General features: G+C 40.7%; 1 protein-coding gene across 5 annotated transcripts in view; it reads left to right on the forward strand.

The window, feature by feature from the left end:
- Positions 1 to 3,572, forward strand: part of LRRC4C (leucine rich repeat containing 4C) — a 593,943-nt gene extending 590,371 nt beyond the window's left edge. For all 5 annotated transcript variants that reach the window (XM_033149579.1, XM_033149612.1, XM_033149590.1 and 2 more), the window contains one exon: positions 908 to 3,572. In XM_033149579.1, the coding sequence (XP_033005470.1) occupies positions 950 to 2,860 (1,911 nt within the window). In that variant the 5' untranslated portion in view covers positions 908 to 949 and the 3' untranslated portion in view covers positions 2,861 to 3,572. The remainder of the gene's footprint in view (positions 1 to 907) is intronic.
- Positions 3,573 to 20,312: the final 16,740 nt, after the last annotated feature.

Consider the following 20,312-nt stretch of genomic DNA (forward strand, 5'->3'; position numbering starts at 1 on the left):
CCTACACGCATGTCAATCCTATACTCATGCTTGCCTTTTAATCACTGCTCTTGGTAAACTAGAGGCAAGCTACATTGGCCACCATTTTTGGTTTTGCATTCAAACAATTGTCTCGACTTCTTTCCATGTTTATAAGCAGCAACGAAGTTTCAAAATGTACCGTTCTTGGTTCTAGTTCTGAACTTATTCCCTGACATGTTGGGTCCCCATCTTAATTGTTAGAATTTCTGTATCAACTGAAAAACAAACATGGGCTATGAAATTCCAGTTCCATTCTATGCATGGTTTCATGGTAGTTCTTCTTGATAAACAAAAAACAAAAACAAAAAACAAGCATATATCACAACGATAGTGTTGCATTTTCATATATTATTATTATTATTATTATTATTATTCATTTGCATAATTTTTTCATGATTTCCAGTATTGTATTCAATTGTGTCCCTTTTGCTGCCAGAAACAGCAGAGGCTTCCATCAGCAGCAGAATGGGGAAGAAGGCAGATCTTGCCAACTCTCCCTCTCCCCTCCTTGTGGCCCCCTCAGATCTGTTCCAGAAGATTGAATGGCCCTTACAAACAGTGTGGGAAGGGGTGCAGAGCACTGCAAAAGGGAGGAAGAATTGGCACCACCAATTCAGTTAGAATTGTATTCCATTTTATGTGTTATTTCCTTTTGGTGACTAGACCGGATAGTTCAACAGAGAGTTCAAAGGATCAAGTAGCAATTTTAAGCCTCTATTAGTATATTAAGATGCATTCCCCAGAAATTTGTAGGCAGGTGAATGGGAAATTATGTGTATCAAGTATTTAATAAAATTGCCATTTTAAAAATATATAAAGTTGAGGAAATTGTAGTGCAAATTAACAATTGGAGCTAATATGATCCTTCTTTATTTGTTTCTTTCAGACTATTGGAACTCCTGAAGGACCAACACCAAATAAATTATGAATGTTGAACAAGATGACCTTACATCCACAGCAGATAATGATAGGTCCTAGGTTTAACAGGGCCCTATTTGACCCCTTGCTTGTGGTGCTACTGGCTCTTCAACTTCTTGTGGTGGCTGGTTTGGTCAGAGCTCAGACTTGCCCGTCTGTCTGTTCCTGCAGCAATCAGTTTAGCAAAGTAATTTGTGTGAGGAAGAATTTGAGAGAGGTCCCTGACGCCATCTCCACAAACACACGGTTATTGAATCTCCATGAGAACCAGATCCAAATCATTAAGGTGAACAGCTTCAAACACCTGAGACATCTAGAAGTCTTGCAGCTGAGCAGAAATCACATTAGAACAATTGAAATAGGGGCCTTCAATGGTCTGGCTAATCTCAATACTTTGGAACTTTTTGACAATCGTCTTAGCACCATCCCGAATGGGGCTTTTGTGTACCTGTCAAAACTGAAGGAGCTTTGGTTGCGAAACAACCCCATTGAGAGTATTCCTTCTTATGCTTTTAATAGAATCCCTTCCCTGCGAAGGTTGGACTTGGGGGAATTGAAAAGGCTTTCATATATCTCAGAAGGTGCCTTTGAAGGTCTGTCCAATTTGAGGTATTTGAACCTTGCTATGTGCAACCTTCGGGAGATCCCTAACCTCACGCCACTTGTAAAACTGGATGAGCTAGATCTTTCTGGGAATCACTTAACTGCTATCAAGCCTGGGTCCTTTCAAGGATTAATGCACCTGCAGAAATTGTGGCTGATCCAATCCCAGATTCAAGTGATTGAAAGGAATGCCTTTGATAACCTTCAGTCACTAGTGGAGATCAACCTGGCCCACAACAATCTAACACTACTGCCTCACGACCTCTTTACACCTCTCCATCTAGAAAGGATCCACCTACATCACAACCCTTGGAACTGCAACTGTGACATCCTGTGGCTCAGCTGGTGGATTAAAGACAAAGCGCCCTCCAACACTGCATGCTGTGCCCGTTGCAACACGCCTCCTAGCTTGAAAGGGAGGTACATTGGTGAGCTGGACCTGAATTACTTCACGTGCTACGCTCCTGTGATTGTGGAGCCACCAACAGACCTCAACGTCACCGAAGGCATGGCTGCAGAGCTGAAATGCAGAGCATCAACATCCCTGACCTCTATATCTTGGATTACTCCAAATGGGTCTGTTATAACACATGGGGCTTATAGGGTTCGGATTTCTGTGCTCAGTGATGGCACGTTAAATTTTACGAGGGTGACTGCGCAAGACACGGGCTTGTATACATGCTTGGTGAGTAACTCTGTTGGGAATACCACAGCTTCTGCAACACTCAATGTAACTGCACAGGAGTGTATTACTTATTTTTCAACCATCACAGTAGAAACTGTGGAACCTTCTCAGGATGAGGCGCGGACAACAGAGCAGGTTTGGCCCACACCGGTCATTGAATGGGACACCACCAATGTGACAACCTCTCTCACACCACAGAGCACAAGGTCAACGGAAAAAACATTCACCATCGCTGTGACAGATTTGAGCAATGGGATTCCAGGAATAGATGAGGTTATGAAGACTACCAAAATCATAATTGGTTGTTTTGTGGCAATCACTCTTATGGCAGCGGTGATGTTGGTCATTTTCTACAAAATGAGAAAGCAACATCACCGGCAAAACCACCATGCTCCAACACGAACTGTAGAGATCATTAATGTGGATGATGAGCTTACAGGTGACACGCCTATAGAAAGTCATTTGCCCATGCCAGCAATAGAGCATGAGCACTTAAATCACTATAACTCTTATAAGTCTCCTTTCAACCACACAACAACAGTTAACACAATAAATTCAATACACAGTTCAGTGCATGAACCATTATTGATCCGAATGAACTCGAAAGACAATGTGCAAGAGACTCAGATCTAAAACATTTACAGATTTAAAACACAAGACAGTTTATTAAAAAAAAATGACACAAATGACTGGGCTAAATCTACTGTTTCAAAAAAAAAAGTGTCTTTACAAAAAAAGAAATTTATTTATTAAAAATTCTATTGTGAGAGAAAGCAGACAAAATTATGTGTATTCCTCAGAACCTCTTTTTGCTGCACTTATTTACCCTACTTCTTTCCCTCCCCTTTCTTCTTCCCCCCTTCCCAAGCCCATTTGCCATATTTTTCATAGAACAACTTGATTCTCTAAAAAAAAGATTAAAAAAAACTGGTCTAGGGATTTTTGTAAGAATTCTGTTAACGCTTTGGGAATTTTTATGGTGAATTCTAGTGGTGAGATTCGGTCTATTTTGTCTTTCTTCATTTCATTTTCTTCTCATGCCCTTTTTGAAATGGTTCAACAGGGAAATGGATGTTAGTGGTAGATTCACAAGAACAATCAAGGAACAACAACAGCAAAAATAACAAAACATTTTATTTTTATTTTTCACATAATGACCTGTTCTGTATTTCCTGAAGGGACCATTCTGTGGAAGAAGAAAACAAAAACAAAAACAATCCAAGAAATTAATTTTCATGTGAGCATCTATAAAACCCATGATCTTTTAAACAATTCTAGAACCAGGATTTGTAGTTCAAACACTAAAATAAGATTATAAATAAAATATTGTTGGTTTTTTTCTGTATTTGGACAGAAATCATTTTTAGTGTGGCTTCTGATGTCAAAAGGTGGTTAAAAATTCTGCATTCCCCTCTCTTCCATTTTCCTAAAAAAAGAAAACTTTATAACTTACAACAGTTTGGATTTTAACTGAACATTAGTAATATATTTACTTTTAGCCTATGTAAACATTAGCATACCATGTGTGAAGAATAGTGGCCAAAATCAACCCGGTTCACATTGTATTGGAGGTTTGTGACCTGCTGCAGCATAATTCCATCCCACCGTGCTCAGATAATGTGAAAAGTCCTGGACCACATGGAATGAGCCCATGCTGTGGTGCTTCCATACACCTACACTGTCAAGGGGAAAGGTTTGCAGAATGGGCTTCTCCCCACATATGGGTTGTTTTTTGATGTTACTTAAACAGTTCAGGAAGAAGCCATGCAACAGTTGCCGTAACACCAGCCTATCATGGAAAGGGGTCTTAACTCAAGCTGAGCCAGAGATCTCCATGATCCATATTCATGGGACCATTAATCCCCCACAAAAAGAAGACTGGGTATCAGTGGCTTTTGGGTAACAGAGAAAATGAAGAATCCTTGGGTGGTGCCTGGGCTTAACCTTAAAGTTGAGGTGGCTGAGGGTTTTCTTCTCAAGCAAACAAACAGGCTTTATCTCCATTTCCATTGGAAGGTTGGATGCCTCAGCAGCCTGGAAGTCTTCCCTTCTGAATATGGAACAGAGTTGTCCTGGTAGAGCAACATTATGTCATAATGTAGCATCATTCCCAAGTGGATTCTTGGGGGTTGCCCATTGGTATTCCCCCCATGTCAAATAAAAGAGCAAACCCCTAGGCCACCTTGACTTAAAAGCAAGCCAACCCCCCAACCAAAAGTGTGTAAATTTCATCCCCCAAACATTTAGCCATACTTCTGGATGCCTTCTGCAACAAATAAAGATAATTAACCATAGAATACATTTTAAATTATTTCTGGCTTTTGGGACATCTTCCAGAATTGGAAAAGCACATGTGGCAGCAGCAGCGAGGGTGGGAGGAGTTAGATTTGACAGGGCTGGTTGTATAATATTTTTTTTTTAAAAAAAATGGTTTTAGGCCATGGTTTTACTTACTATCGCTGATATAGAACTAAACATCCACTCAGGTAATTACTTTGGTTGAATGAAAACACTCATGGGTGCAAATATGAATGTTGTTTAACTAGCCAGCACAATCAAAAGATGTCTGAGCATGATGAGCTAAAATGCAATCAAGGTACTGATAACTTTCAGGAAGCAACTTGCAACATCAAGGGGTTAACAAAGAAATTAAGATGTTCTAACAAATTGTTTTGGTTAGAGTCAGACGAGTGGAAATAGTAAAACCCATAAGTACTACAGTTCCCAAATGAGAAGGCAGATGTGGAGTCCCTGTGGAACATTTTTGGAAGACGTGTCTTCCCACCCAGCATTACAGCAGTGATAAAATCAACGTGTTGGTGGAAATGTGTGGATCTATTTTTTTGTGTGATGTGGGAAGCAGATCTTAGTGGAAATCCTTCTCTGGTGAAATAATATTCCTGCATTAGAAAGGGGGAAACGGGAAGCAGCTCTGATGACTCAGTGTACCAAGAGCAGAAATAAGGAGGTTTTTTCGCATATTCCCCCACCCACCCACCAACTACTCACCACAGCCAGTGTCCTAGAGCCCAACCATGGAGGCATGCTATGTACTACAATTGCAGCAGTAGCTCTTGGGAGAACTCCATCTCTCATGGGTTACAGGGCATAATGATGTGCTGATCCACAGTTCATTGATGAGCTCAGACTCCAGGATGCCTTGGGTGGTGGGGAGGGGAAAGAATGTCTCTCTTCTACATTCCATGTAAGTCTTTGAATGAAAGGGAATGGGGATTTTTTTGGGAATTGGGAGTATACTGGAAGATGTTTTGGGGGGTAGAAAGCTGGTGGAGAGTGGAGGTTGTTTTGAGCCTCTGAAAATAAAGTTATTTCTAAATACATAACTTGGTAGTAAACCAAGCCAGTCTGAGGTGACCAGGGACACACTCTGCCGTCTCTAACACCAACTCCAGCTGCCATTAACATACCTCTTACCAGCACATGTCTCTTGAGTTTACCACACAGGGTTGTTCTATCAGGATCCCCTTCTGGTACTTGTACATGACATCTGTTAAGGGTTTCTAACCCTTTGAAACCCTTTTACCTCCATAGTGCCTTTTATGGGAGACAAGCTTCTCAGCCTGCCCAGTGCATATACAAGTGGCAAGGACTATTTTTCAACAGCTTGGAGATCTTTCAGGGTGTTCCAAACAATGAAAGGAAAGGAACACAAGCCACGAGGAAGGAATGTTTGATCCTCCTTGTTTGTCTGGACAAGCAACTCCTTTTAAGAAAAGTATGTGTAGCCAAATGATAGGCAGACTCTTTTGTGAAGAAGGTGGATGCCAACATACAATTTCCTATCAAAACAAAAGAGAGTTGTTACAGAAAAGGAGCAGTTGGGAATAGCATTAAAAGAGCACAGCAGAAGGTTATGTGTGCAAATGCATTACTACACAGGCTGGCAAAGCTGAAATACCAGAGTCCTCAAAAGTGGTAGTGTTAGAAGCATCATTCAGTTTCCAGCCATTTCCAAAAGTTAAGAGGGAGCTATTTCAATGGGTTTCAAAATGGGTGCATACAATATGGGATGAGGGCAACTCCAGGAACACTTTGTACTTCACTAGGAGTGAATTCTCTCAGGAAGACAGCAGCTAGGGAGAAAGGAAATGCAACTTGCATGACAACTTGTGTCCTGCCAACTGTTTTGCAGAGCAAACAGTCACTACTGGTAGACCACATCTAGACCCTTTTGTCAAAGTCTAATGGGTAGCTGAGAGGTCCTCAAACAGACTACAAAAGAGGGGCATGTAATCAGCCAATTAAGAGTAGGACAGCTTCCATCTACCTAAGGATTAACCCTTTTCTCTATGCAAGAGAAAAAATCCAGAAGGCAGGCAGGTAAAGTGGCTGACTCCATACCATACTTCCCATGACAGGATTCAGACACAAGAAATGTAATATTTGCACCTTTTAAGTAGAGCTGGACCATTTGTTGCATATGTTGACTGAGTTAAACAAAATTGGTGGCCTGCTTAAGAATAGGAACTGGAGGACCAAGCTGGTGACTAAAACAACAAAAATGTCACAGGTCTGCAGCAGAGTCCAGACCACTCGCAAGTTTTAAAATGAAAGGTTTTGAGACCCGATATGAGAGCCAGAAAGTGGCTCGTGAATGACCCATTAAACTGATACATTTTTATTAACTTGATTTGGGGTTGAGATGCTAATAAAATAGTCAACATTACTATTGCTGAAATAAATATCTTTGCTGTCTGGTTTTTTAATGTATTGTATTGTTACAGTAACTGAATTAATGGTGTCAAAAGTTAATGGCATTACTGTGAGTTGATTGCAACCAGACAAAATGAATATGTGTTGACATTGTTTCCTGATGGGTATTTGCACATTTGTCTAAAGAACGCCACATATTAGGGGCTGGAAACTTGAAATCTTGGTGTTCCAGCTGAGAGGGAAAAGGGAGGAGACACTTCCATATGCATTTCCTATAGGCTTCCCAAATTCTTGTCTCTGTTGCATCTTTTCCTGGAGAATGTCTGTCCCGTTCCCTTTCTCAACCACTGGTGGGGATGGATTTGGAGAAGTAAGCCTGGCTTTTGTGCTACTCTGGTAAAGTTAACTGAAGGCCAAACAGTATATGTTAATGTTGTCTATCTTTTGCATGTCTGCAGAAGCATGCTAATCCTATTTATCACCCATGCCACTGTAAAATATTTTATTTTGGACCAGATTTTAAAGATTTGGAGTTCTGGCTGAAGAGTGGAATCCAAAACTACGGCATGAAAGAAGTAAAAGGATCTCATTCCTACTTTCAACTGGACCACTATATTCTTATAAGAAAGTTGAATTCACATCTTCATCACTTTGAGGGGCTAAATCAAAGTTGTCTCAAAAGATATTTGAAAACTAAATTCATGTATATTTATTCCAGTGTAATACAAGTATAACATCCACTAGTTGGCAGAGGATACCCATGAAGATCAACATTTGAGAAGTGGCTTTGCCATTCACAAGTCTTCTGTTTGGGGGCCAAAGTAGATGCTATTTTAATGGTGTAGTTAACATCGACATCAGGAAATTTCAAAACATTTAATCCTAGGCACAGATTAGGGTGACTCTCCTTGGGACTATAGTACACAGGGAAAACAGGCTGAATCAATCATTACTCTCTCCTTCTGTGTTGCAGTTAACCTTAAGAAGAAGAGCTCCTACTGGCACAAATTGGAACTTTTGTGTGTGTGTGTGTGTGGTTTATTTATTTTATTTTTTAAAAGATAATTGACTTATTGAGAGTTGTGTTTTTTTCCCCCAGGATCATGGGTGGCTTGCGGAAATTTTACCTCCCATCCCTGTGCACTGCAGTCCTTATGAAAATTTGTTCCCATTTAGGATTAAAATTTAAATAAAGAAACTGATGTGGCTGCTGATGAAGCCACACAATTAACATAGGTATAGTTTGAACTTATATTTATTTAAAACAAAATATAAAATAAAAGAATAAAAAAATCCTTGCAGTAGCAGCTAGGTGCTACTGGAATGATTTTTTGATTTTATATTTTGTTTTGACTATGGCAGACCAACACGGCTACCTACCTGTAACTTATATTTATTTATTTATTTATTTATTTTACATTTACAAATTATAGAACCATGAGTTTGGTTGATATATTAAAAACAGAACTTTAGCAAGTCTGCATAGGTCCAAATGTGTATAAATGGAGCGCAGTTACAAACATGAGTCTGATGTATTTCTAGTTGAAATCAAATGCCTTTGATGGGGTTTACATAGAGTTTAATTGAATCAATGCTGAGACCAAATGCTGCCTGTCAACGATGTAAGATTATCTACATATGATGGGCTCACTTCCTCATGAGGTAAATTATCGCAACAAAATCTAATAATCTAATTGAGGATAATGATTTGTATGTCAATTCAGAATTTATTTATCTAAGTATTTTTTCCTTCTTATCAATCTAGTCTATACTTTATGACCTTTTTTTTTTTTTTGCTAATGACCGCTCCACACATCAATTGGGGGGGGGGACGATGTTTGTGTGGTCGCACACAGCCCCCTGAATTCCTGGGCGACACCTGGTAGCTTGGCTGGTTGCGCCCTCCCCCAGAAGGGATACCTGGGGTCTCTGCCTACCCCAGTTAACGTCCAATCCCGCCTGGGGGAGGCATTGCCAAGGGACTGGCCAGGTAAGGGGAGGGACTACCCAGCCCACACAATAGAGGGTGTAGCTTACCTGGGAAGCAGCAGTCAACTCCAGAGCTTCTCCCACCCTCCACTCCCTCAATTAACACTTACTTTGCAGGTTAACCTCTTTTCCACAGGCACGCAGGCGCTGCTATGCCAAGGCCACTGTTGAAGGGGCGGAAAGGAATTTCCCTGCATTGGCAGGTTTCACCTTTCCCGTAGCAACTTGTCACAACTTTGGTGGTTTCAGGCCTTGGGCGGAATCCTTTAGTCATCTTCCTAAATGGGGTGGGGGTATGGGGTGGTGACTCCACGCCCCCAGTGCGGCGGCGATAACAGGGTTCCCCATAAAAGGGAATTGGGGGGAGGCATTGGCCATACGCCGTGAGGTTGTCATTGCTCTCCCCCACCAGTGGCGGCAAAATGGGGGGCGGCCTCTCTGCTTGAACATATGTTCTCCAGAGCCAGCCCAATCCCCACACTTTCTGGATAACCCTGATGTTTCCCAGATCCCTGGCTGGGGGCTGGGAAAGATAAACGCCCAATGCCTGAGCCAAGGTCTCCCTACATCTGAATCTTAATAAAGTTGTGGCCAATTTTAATCCCATAGCATGTTGTCTTGTGTCATGATTCCGCTCGGGGGTCGCCTAGGGTTTGGGGGACTCCGCCTGGCCACGCAAAGAGTTTTATTTCATACTACTCAATCTTAAGAGTGAAGAAGATCAACAGTCTGTAGAACAGCTTCCTCAAACTCGGCCCTCCAGGTGTTTTTTGCATACAACTCCCATGATCCCTAGCTAGCAGGACCAGTGGTTAGGGATGATGGGAACTGTAGTCTCAAAAACATCTGGAGGGCCAAGTTTGAGGAAGCCTGATGTAGAAGAACTGACCTGCTTGTAGTGTGGAAGGTCTCTTGAACAAACTGAAATGCTTAACACAGCTTTGATGGGGGCTGCATTTGTTCATTAGGCTGCCAAGTGACTGTTACAGGCAGAAGGTCAGACCTGAAAAAGGACCCTGAGTGTAGATTACCATGAAGCATCCTCTGTGTGGGACGCAATAAATATAATTTGTAATAGTCTCCCAGGAACATTTTACAAAATGTTGTTGTTTTCTCTTTTTCCTGAAATAGCATTAAAGACTGAGGGAATTTAAGAAAGAGTGTGTGTGTGTATACACACACAGAGAGAGACATATGAATCAATGTACTTAATTCCTCAGTAGAGAGATTTCCTATGACCAGTCTATTTGCTGGTTCACCATTAAAAATGAACTGCTAACATTTTTCCTGCAGCCCCAGTCAAAATCAATAGAACATTGTGATGTAGTCTACTCAGCAAGTGCAGATGTAGTTTGTTCAACATATCTGGTTCATCCCAGGGCTGCTGTTTGTCCAAATAACTGGATTTATATCAAAGGACAGGATGTGTACTTTGAGCTGCATTATACAACACCGGGGAGATTTCCAGGGGGGAAAATACGATCACCACCCTTATAATTCCAGCCCATGGACGGTCTGGGAATCAGCGTGTTTTTACATGAGTAGAATGTGTCCTTTTATTTAAAATGCATCTCTGGGTTATTTGTGGGGCCTGCCTGATGTTTTTACATTAGAATGTGTCCTTTTATTTAAAATGTGTCTCTGGGTTATTTGTGGGGCAAAGGAATTCATTCATTCCTCCCCCCAATATAGTCCGGCCCCCCACAAGGTCTGAGGGACAGTGGACCAGTCCCCCTGCTGAAAAAGTTTGAAGACCCCTGTGACCTAGTTCAACCATTTTCTGTCTAAATTGCCATTGTTTCTTTAATTCTCCTATTACGTGAGAACAAAATAAAGGGTTTTTTGTCTGTTTGTTTCTTAATAATCAGGAAAATATTTAATGCTTGGATTCTGTCAGTCACCTTTAAGTTTGTGACTGCACTTAAGCATCCCAGACTCTTTCTGTGTATATACAAGCATGCGCTGAATTGAGAAAACACAGAAAATTAATAATGTGAGCAATGTGCCCATGTTGTAGAGAAAGATCTTTAGGGGGTATTTTGGAGAGACACAATGAATGCATTTGGCACCACTTATATAAGAACCCAACTGCAATTCTTGAGGGGAAGGAGTACCTGCAGATATACTTCTCAGACATCATCTTAAAACTGCAACCCAAAGGGCAGTGAGGATCCAAGCATTTACCTCAACCACTAGGAAGAGATAGTGGTCCTGTGAAGTCATTTGAGACTCTGGACTTAATTTGCTCTCTTTCGATAGTAATGTGTATTAGGTCCTGCCCACACCATCTGCTTAATGCACATTTAAAGCACATGGCCTCAACTTTAACAAACATTTTTGACAAGAAGAGAAGAGTTTGGATTTGATATCCCGCTTTATCACTACCCTAAGGAGTCTCAAAGTGGCTAACATTCTCCTTTCCCTTCTTCCCCTACAACAAACACTCTGTGAGGTGAGTGGGGCTGAGAGACTTCAAAGAAGTGTGACTAGCCCAATGTCACCCAGCAGCTGCATGTGGAGGAGCAGAGACGCGAACCTGGTTCACCAGATTACGAGTCCACCGCTCTTAACCACTACACCACACTGGCTCTCTTTGGGGGAGGCCATGTGCTTTAAATATGTGTGAGATGTGCATTAATTATATTGTGTGGCTATTACCTTACTTAAACTTGTAAGAGCTGGAGGGAACCTCAAAGTCCAGTCCCCTGTTGATGCAGAAAATCCACTTCACTTACATCAAAATGCAGTACAGCAGCCCTGCTGCATCTGGAGGTTCCCCTGCTCATTTTTGTGAGTGTGACCTTGAGCTTCTACTGCAAAGTCCTAACATAATGGCACCACCAGAAGAAAGCAAAGTACAAAGATGGATAGAGGTGGCCCAGGTTTAGTTCAGCTACAATTGTGCAGTGTCTGCCCAGAGGTTCTAGAAGACAATATATGGCAAATGATGTTACTGGTTTATCCAAGTGCAAGTGAACAGATGCCTCTGACAGGTTCAGTTGAATGCGTTCAGACTCATTCCCTATCTCTTAGCGGCTGTACTAAGGTAGAAAAAAAAATGTAATAACTTATAATAAATTTCTGTAGCTTGAATTGTATATTCTCTGGTCTCATTAAGATGAAAATGAAAGGGAAATCTTCAATGTTTTATCTCCTAATTTATTATTAATTCTTGATTATCATTAATTAAGGATTCCTGCTTTTTATTTTCATCATACTGTCTTATGTGACAGACGGAACAGCATAATAAAGTAGCCTCGAAACTTCATTTTCAAATAACATCACTAATATACAAATCATGTTTAACATCAATTGATGTTCAGCGTGCAAATGGAAATGGGAACATCAATTCACCTTTGAGATGGAACTTAAAATGAATTTCTGGAACTTGGTAGGGTGCTGTGAGGGTCAAACTAGATGAAATGCCAGGGGCACGTGAAGTATATCTCCTGATTCCCCACCACCACCACACACACATGCATGTTAATGGTGTGGTGTGGTCCAAATTTGATTGGACCAGCAGTAGATGAAGTATTTAATGTATACTAAGAATTCTCTTTCCCAAGTTCTTTTTGACCTACTGTGGAAAAGATACATGCACCCAGTATCGTATCCACCTCATATGAGAAAGCATTTTGGTAGGTAAGGCTTTGGCATTATAGGATTAGAAAGAAAGAGGAGATGTACTGTTAGTATCATTATATGGTCCTAAGAGAAGCTCCTCATGGTGTCCCATGAAATATGTTCTCTCTACAAAAATGAAGGCTGAAATATTATTTTTAAAAATATTGTGCTCAACTACTCTGTGGTGGAGAAGTGCACTAAAATGAGGGGTATTCGATATGGTCTGTGGAACAGTGAAAGTTGAGTGCACAGATCAACTTTTTTGAGCAAATGGAAAATCTGGCAATGCTATTGCTGTTTACACATTTCAGTAGGAGCTATTTCCAGTCAACAAACCCTGAATTTTCTTCAGTTTGGGGATGTGGAAGGAATCTGCCAAACTCAAGAGGACTCACCTGACTCCACGAACTACAACAGATAATTAGTCTGCTTCTGAATCCCAGTCCTCTGGATCCTTTTATGGGGTGGTCTGAGAGCTGTAGCACTGCCAGCCATGTCTTCTGCATACATTTCCCAGCTCATTATCAAATCCCATAACTTCTAAGTGGATTTGGAGCATTTCTTACATACCTTATGGCAGCAAGGAGATGAGAGCACTAACCTTTTGGGGTTCTAGAGAGCTGGATTGTATTTAAAAAAAAATAAATGAAAAGGAATGGAAACAGCACTACAGGCCTCAGACCACTTCATAAGTACTGCATTTTTACCCATTATGTGTTGTGCAGATTTCTATGGCTTTTTTCTTTTTCTTTTTTTTAAAAAAAATGATTAGAAAACTGGGACAGATCAGAGTTCAATGGATCTGTATATCCCTATTTCAGGTAGATGAACCATATTACCTTTGGAGATTCACTCCAGTTCATCAGTTCTTAACTAATGAGCCATTTCAGCATGTTCTTTCTTTTAATATGACTAGACTCTATATTTTCTAAAGGTTTTCTTATGCCTTTTTGTGCATGTGAAGTAGGGATGGAAGAGAAATTGGAATTAGTTCACATTTAAAGATGAATCTACCTGATCTTTCCTAAACAGTATGAGAATCAAAGTGTACCCATGCTTCAAAATACATTTTCTGAAGTGCCAAACCTCTAATTTCTAGGACAAAGAAACCCTAAAGAGATGCAACACCCCCCGTTACAAGTTCATGACTTGCTGTCATGATGCAGTACTCAGAACAAAGACACTGGAGACAGAGTAGACAACGTTAACTTGAAAATGAGACTGCTCTATCCTCGCCTCATAGACATATATATATATGAAAGTGAGATAAGACTTCTTCTATTTGGTTTATTTTATTTTCACCTTGAATTTCCCATAGGCTCAACAAAGTTCTGTTTTTATAGAAGCATCAAAGAATACCAGTAAAACTGAACAGACATATTGACACAAGGAGTTGCTTAGGCTGAATCAGATTACTAGTTCATCTAGCCCAGTATTATGTACTGTTACGGGCAGCTAATCCCTAAGGATCAGCTGCTCGGTATCCTTTTAACTACACATGCTGAAGAATGGAGCTGGGATTATCTTTATGCACATATGTGTTTACAATTGAGAAACTGTGATTCCGCAGAATGGGTTTTATTTATTGGACCTGGGGACCATTTCTGTAGCCAGGTGTGCACTGGCCGAGAGCTGACTCTCAATTAGCATATTGCAATGGAACCTAATTTGTCAGTTGAGAGGAAGCAATTTGCAGTGAGAAGATCACCACATTTCTCTGCTCCACTTGGGGCCTTTCTGGAGCAGTGGTGCAAAATGGACCATTCTTGAATGTCAATCTCATTTTTACAACATAAGAACATGAGAAAGAGCTGCATTAGATCAGATCAAAATCTAAACCTATTCTCACAGTGACCAATCAGAGGGAGATCTGCAAGTAGGACATGAGTGTGATAGGACGCACCCTAACCATGTGCACCAGAAACTGATACTGGATGTAGTAGACAACCCTCATGATAGTCCCCATTGATAACTATAATTTTCCATGGAAAATTTTGGACCATCCAAGTTGGTGATTATCTCTGTAGATTGTGGCAGTGAATTCCACTGTTCATAGCTACGTGCTGGGTGAAGAATTACTATCCTGAATATTCCAAAACTCAGCTTCATTGGACGACACCAAGTTCTATTATTATGAGAGAGGCTCAAAAACCTCCATACCATACAAAATTTTACATATGTTGATCATGTCCTCTGTTACTAAACTAGAAAGCCTCAAATGTTGCAACTGTTCATCAGAGGGGAGTTGCTCCAGCCTCTTGATGATCTTGGTTGTCCTTTTTTGATCTTTCAAAACTGTTCAATCTCCCTTTTGATGTATAGCAACCAGATCTGTGGAGTTTTCCAAATGTGGTCTCACCACAGATTTGTTTTAAAGTGGTGACCTTATTTTCAGTCCCTTTCATAATGACCACTAACAAAGAATTGGCTTTTCTTCACAGCTGCCACACACTGGGTTGGCTACCCGTTCAGACCCCATTAACATATATGTGAAGTTAGGGGTGGTTTTTGTTTTTTGTTTTTGCTCCATTGTGCATCACTTTACGCTTCTTTATATGGAACTGCACTTGTCATCTTAATGTCAATCCATCCTTGGGCATTTCTTTACACCCCCTTTTTATTTCGGCAATTCTATCTTGAATAATGCTTTCCACCAGTTTTCTTGGAACAGATGTTATGCTAACTAGTATCTAATTTCTGAGATCACCCCAGATATCTCTTTTAAAAATGATGTCTACATAAGCCACTTTACAGTCCTCCAGTTTAGAGTCAAGATCTTCGGGACAACCTACCTAATTTTATTAGAATATCAGCAAATTCACATTTGAGTTATTTAAGAACTCTCAAGCCGATGCCATTTGGATTTGGTGATTTATTTTTCTTTATGAAAGCCTGAGAAGTGTAGTGGTTAAAGTGTTGTACTAGAACCTGGGAGACCAATGCTTGCCAATATGTGCCAGTATTTCCAAAATCGCCACAATCAAATGTGAAATTTGTTGCAGTGTCTGCTTCCAGTGATTATTGGGCTTGTCACAATCACAGACCAATGACAGCCAAAACAGTTTGGGCTATCCTTTTTTTCAGTTTATTGCATGTGCAATTTAGTGTAGCATTGTGATGGACTGATCCTGCAATCATCACTGATTTTTTGGATGAATGGTTTTGCAGGTGCTTGGCAGGGGTATATTACACCACCAAACATATGCTGCTTTGTGTCAATCAGTCTCTGAAATGAAGACCCTATACTGATGTTATAATTATGTTTTGGAAGTCATGTCACACGATGGAAGAGATCAAAGAATTATGAGGCACACCTTCTGCAGCAAAATATTTGGCATGTGTAATAATCCATTGTTTCCTGACTTTGAAACAGGAAAGCAAAACCCAGCATAACACTATTCTTTTTTTCTGATCAAATGTATTTTGTCATGGAAAGATATTTATCAGAGAGGCGTTGTTATATTGCTATTTACTATGACATCTGCATGACATAGATTTAGGGAAAGCTACAAAATGCAAACTTCACTGTAGTATTTCTACAACTGCAGCATTAAATTAGAAATTTGTTTTATTGTAAAAAAGGGGGGATTATAGTGGTAGTAGAACAATGCGAACATGTGATTTAGCAGTCTCAAGTCCCACTCCTCTACGTTCATAGAGCTGATTGTAATTTAACAGACATGCTGACTATCTATGAAGTCATATTTACGGTATCCCTCAGAATAGCTGCACACTGCACTTCCTAGATCTGAATAGCCAAATCACATTTCACTTAAGAGCAGGGCTTTTTTCAGCCAGAACTCACGCAAACTCAGTTCTGGCACCTCTCAGGTGGGAACCATTGCCATGATAAGAGAACAAGGAAGGTGTTCCACTGCCTCTTTTTCTAGAAAAACAGCGCTGCTTAAGAAGATAAGAAGAGCCTGCTGGATCAGGCCAATGTCCCATGTAATCCAGCATCCTTTTTCTTGCAGTGGCCAACCAGATGCTCTGGGAAGCCCATAAGCACTCTCCTCTATTATTATTTCCAACCACTGGTATTCAGAAGCATGCTGTCTCTGACCATGTGTGGAGAGCATGGCTATTGTAGCTAGAAGGTCCTTCCTCTCGATTACAACTAACATTTCAAAAAGCGTCCCCAGCAATTTGTTTGTTTATTTGTTTTTTTGACCAGTTGCTTGAAAAGCAACTGGCTATATAGTTCCCCTCTTACAAGTGTTTGCCTCCAAGAAACCTTTGCATTATAGCTCTGGCTGAAATCACTGGGCTCCTCCTCAAGCTAAACTCTGCTGCTGGAGCTATGAATAAACCTTTAAACCTGCCACCTTTCAATCCACTTTGGGCTCTTTTCTCAGGCAGCACGAAGTACTTAATTTCAAGATTTGACAACACTATTCGAACAGTTTCTGTCTGAAACAGCTGTGAGTATTATCAAACACACACGGGGGGGGGGGATGAATCTCATAATTTTGGTTCCACTTGATCTCTCATTTCCCCAGTATTAGGTTTGCTTCTCTTCGTTTTCACATTAGTTTTCTTTCTTTCTTTTTAAAATGCAATTCTGCATGAAATTTGTCTATATTCATTTCACCGAATTCAATCATTCTTGCATAGAATCTTGCCCAATGTGTCATTTTTTGCAAGCAAATTTCCCTAGTATTTTTTCTGCATTATTTTCACTAATATGAGCACAGCATTAATGAAAGTGCCCCTTTTCTATTTGCTTGTGATGTTCATTTCAACACATTTATTGTTAGGCTGCATTATCTCCATGATTCAGTGTTTAGCCATCGCATAAACGAGGGAAAAGAAAATGGGTAAAGTTTTATTCCAGTTGAGGCTTGTAATACATAATTTGCTGAGGTAAACAAGTTCCTTTGCTTCAGTGTGATATGGCTTCTTGTCAACCATCTACCAGTTATATTCATATATAATCCTCTCCGTGTCATGTTTCTTAATCTATTTAGTTGAGGAATCTCATAATACCACATAAGGACCTTGTCCAAAATGATCTACCAATTTATTTAGTGCAGATTGGTGGTATAATAATCTGTCCACCTAATTCCATTTTTGCATTTGAAATTGTTCCCTTCCATCTGTTTTGTTCACATTTCCCCAAGAACCAGAGAAACTGGGTTTTCTGAGGTGTCACAGGTGGATACCAGTGGTGCTGCAGCTTGGAATACTCTCTCCAGGTGTTGTTTTTTTTTCCTGGTGCCAGGGAAATACATTTTCATTTGTCCAGGCTCTTAAACTTTTCTTGATCTGTTTTATTCAAATTATTTTGACACATTCCTTTTCCTGCTGTGTTTATAGATTCATTGTCTCAGATTCTACTAACCTGGTGTGCTAGTGGAAGGCGGCAGTGCAAGGGCTCCTGCTAGTACTGTGGGGCTTTCCTTTTCTCCTTCCTGACCATGTGCTCCAAATCTGCTCAAGAGGGTCTTTCCCATGTGGTTTAAATATTGTATAGATTGCTGGGGAGGTTTGGGATGAAGCTGTGAGGAAGTGAAACTCTGTGGGTATGCTATGAACTGTGTCTCAGTGTGACGAAGTATAAAGCAGCTCTATATCTTTCTATGTCCATATGCTGTGTTAGGATTGTTTCCATAACAACACAGATGTCTCCCTTGACAACATGCCCTTCCCTCCTACACGTGCAACCTTGTTTTCTGCATTTCTAACATACATACCCAGGAAACTGGTACATCACACTTTGCATTCCCTTTGACGTCCACACTGGTGAACAAAAAATTCCCCATCATCTGACTTCTAAAACATACATCACTAAATTTAATTATTTTGGAAAAGAAATGAGCAGTTATCCAATCAAAGCCCGGCTACTTTAATATTAAAAGTGAAGGATTATGTGGCCAAATATATATTTACTCAGATATATGTTCCACTGAGAAAAAGGGCCTTACTCCCAAGTAAATGTATATGAATTGCAACCTAAGATAAATAGTTGATGCTGTTTCAACTCTTGCTGTCCTGAAAAATAAGACGACTCTTTCCTGGGATCATTCCCACCCCCTACCCCCATGAGAGAGCAGGGTGATTTCTGCTACTATGGGAACCTGGTGGGGGTGGGGTGGGATTTCAGGGTGGCAGTGGTTTTTTTTAAAAAAATATTATTAATATTTCATTTGTATACCACCCTTCGTCCGTAGATCTCAGGGTGATTAACAACATAAAATTACAATGTAAAAACACAAAATATGTAATAAAAACAAGAACAAAACCACAAACCAATACCCCCCATCCCCTCACCTTCCCTCAAATATTTAAAAGGGGTAAAAGATGAATCAGCAAAAGGCCTAGCTGAAGAGAAATGTTTTTGCCCAGCCCCTAAAGGTGTTTAATGAAGGCACCAGCTGCACCTCCCTGGGGAGACCATTCCACAAACAGGGCACCAACTCCAGGGGGTCCTGGGGGTCCAGACATCCATTTAAAAAATTGTGTGGGTGCCTGGCCTCCACTTCTTGCTATTGCTGTGTGCCAGCCACTGGTGGCTGCCTTACCTCTGGTGCCCTGCAACTGGGCCAGGGCCTGGGCCAGGGGTCTCTTTGCCATTACTTGCTGGTTGGCTGCAACAGAGGATCAGGGTAGGGTTGCTTTACTATTAAATGAGGGGGGCATGTTTTCTTCTCCCCAACTCAGCTTAAAAATCTGTGACAGGCTTAGGGCCTGAAAGAATGAAGCAGAGCATGCTGCAGAGGAGGTGACGGAAACAGACATGCACTCATCCCATTCAGTCACTTCAATGAAGTCAACCCCAAGGAAGGAAGGAAGGAAGGAAGGAAGGAAGGAAGGAAGGGGAGAATACTGAGCCAACTCTACAGCTGTCATGATGTTTTTGTTTCTTCAAAAAGAACTCCTTAGTAAATAAAACTTCAACTTGACACCAGAACTGGGGGGATATCTTGAGAGGTATCCAGTCCACCATCTAGTCAGGCTTCTTTTTATTCAGTTTCACTTGTTTAGGCATGGGAAACTAGACAAGATGCTGGAATCCATCCATGCACTTGACTCTTCACAGCTGAGAAGAGCTAGCAGGAGGATCAACTGACTAGGTGGATTCAGGGCATGATTAATGCATCATTGTGCAATAAGTGGTGTATGCTGCCTTCAAAGAGGTGGAGCAGCAACAGATACATAGTCTGGGAGTGCTCCTAGGCTCAACCTTATTATCCCATGAAGCTTAAGGAGCTTTTGTGGCTTAGGGCACTTTAGGTCAGTTAGGACTTTTCCTAGACAGAGACAGACGGGCTACAGCAGTCCATACTCTGGTAACCAGTCAAATAGAATACTGCAGTACACTCTATATGGGGCTACCTTTAAAGACACCATAGAAGCTGCAGCTAGCACAAAATACAATACGTCTTAGCGATAGCATATCCCTCCCACCCCAACAGCAATCACCAAAATTAGAAAAGCTCATACCAAGAACAAATTTAGTTGGTCTCTAAGTCTCTACTGGAAGATTTTTTTTTTCATACAATGTAAATGTTAGACTGACTTGCAAAATGGGATATTCAATAATATAGTATTATAGTGCAATGATATTATGGCCATGCAATGACTAAACTCTGCCACGCTTAGAGGCGGCATGTATCTGAATGCTGGAGACTGTAGGAGAGGAGGACGGTCTTGCTTTCAGATGCTGCTTGCATACTCCCCAGGGGAACCTGGTTGGCCACTGTGACAACAGGATTCTGGATTAGATAGTCAAGTGGTCTGATCCAGCAGGACTATTCATGATTATTGCATTATTGTGATCCAATGATTGTCATTTATA

The sequence above is a fragment of the Lacerta agilis genome, chromosome 1 (genome assembly GCF_009819535.1).
Source record: "Lacerta agilis isolate rLacAgi1 chromosome 1, rLacAgi1.pri, whole genome shotgun sequence".
Classification (NCBI taxonomy): domain Eukaryota; kingdom Metazoa; phylum Chordata; class Lepidosauria; order Squamata; family Lacertidae; genus Lacerta; species Lacerta agilis.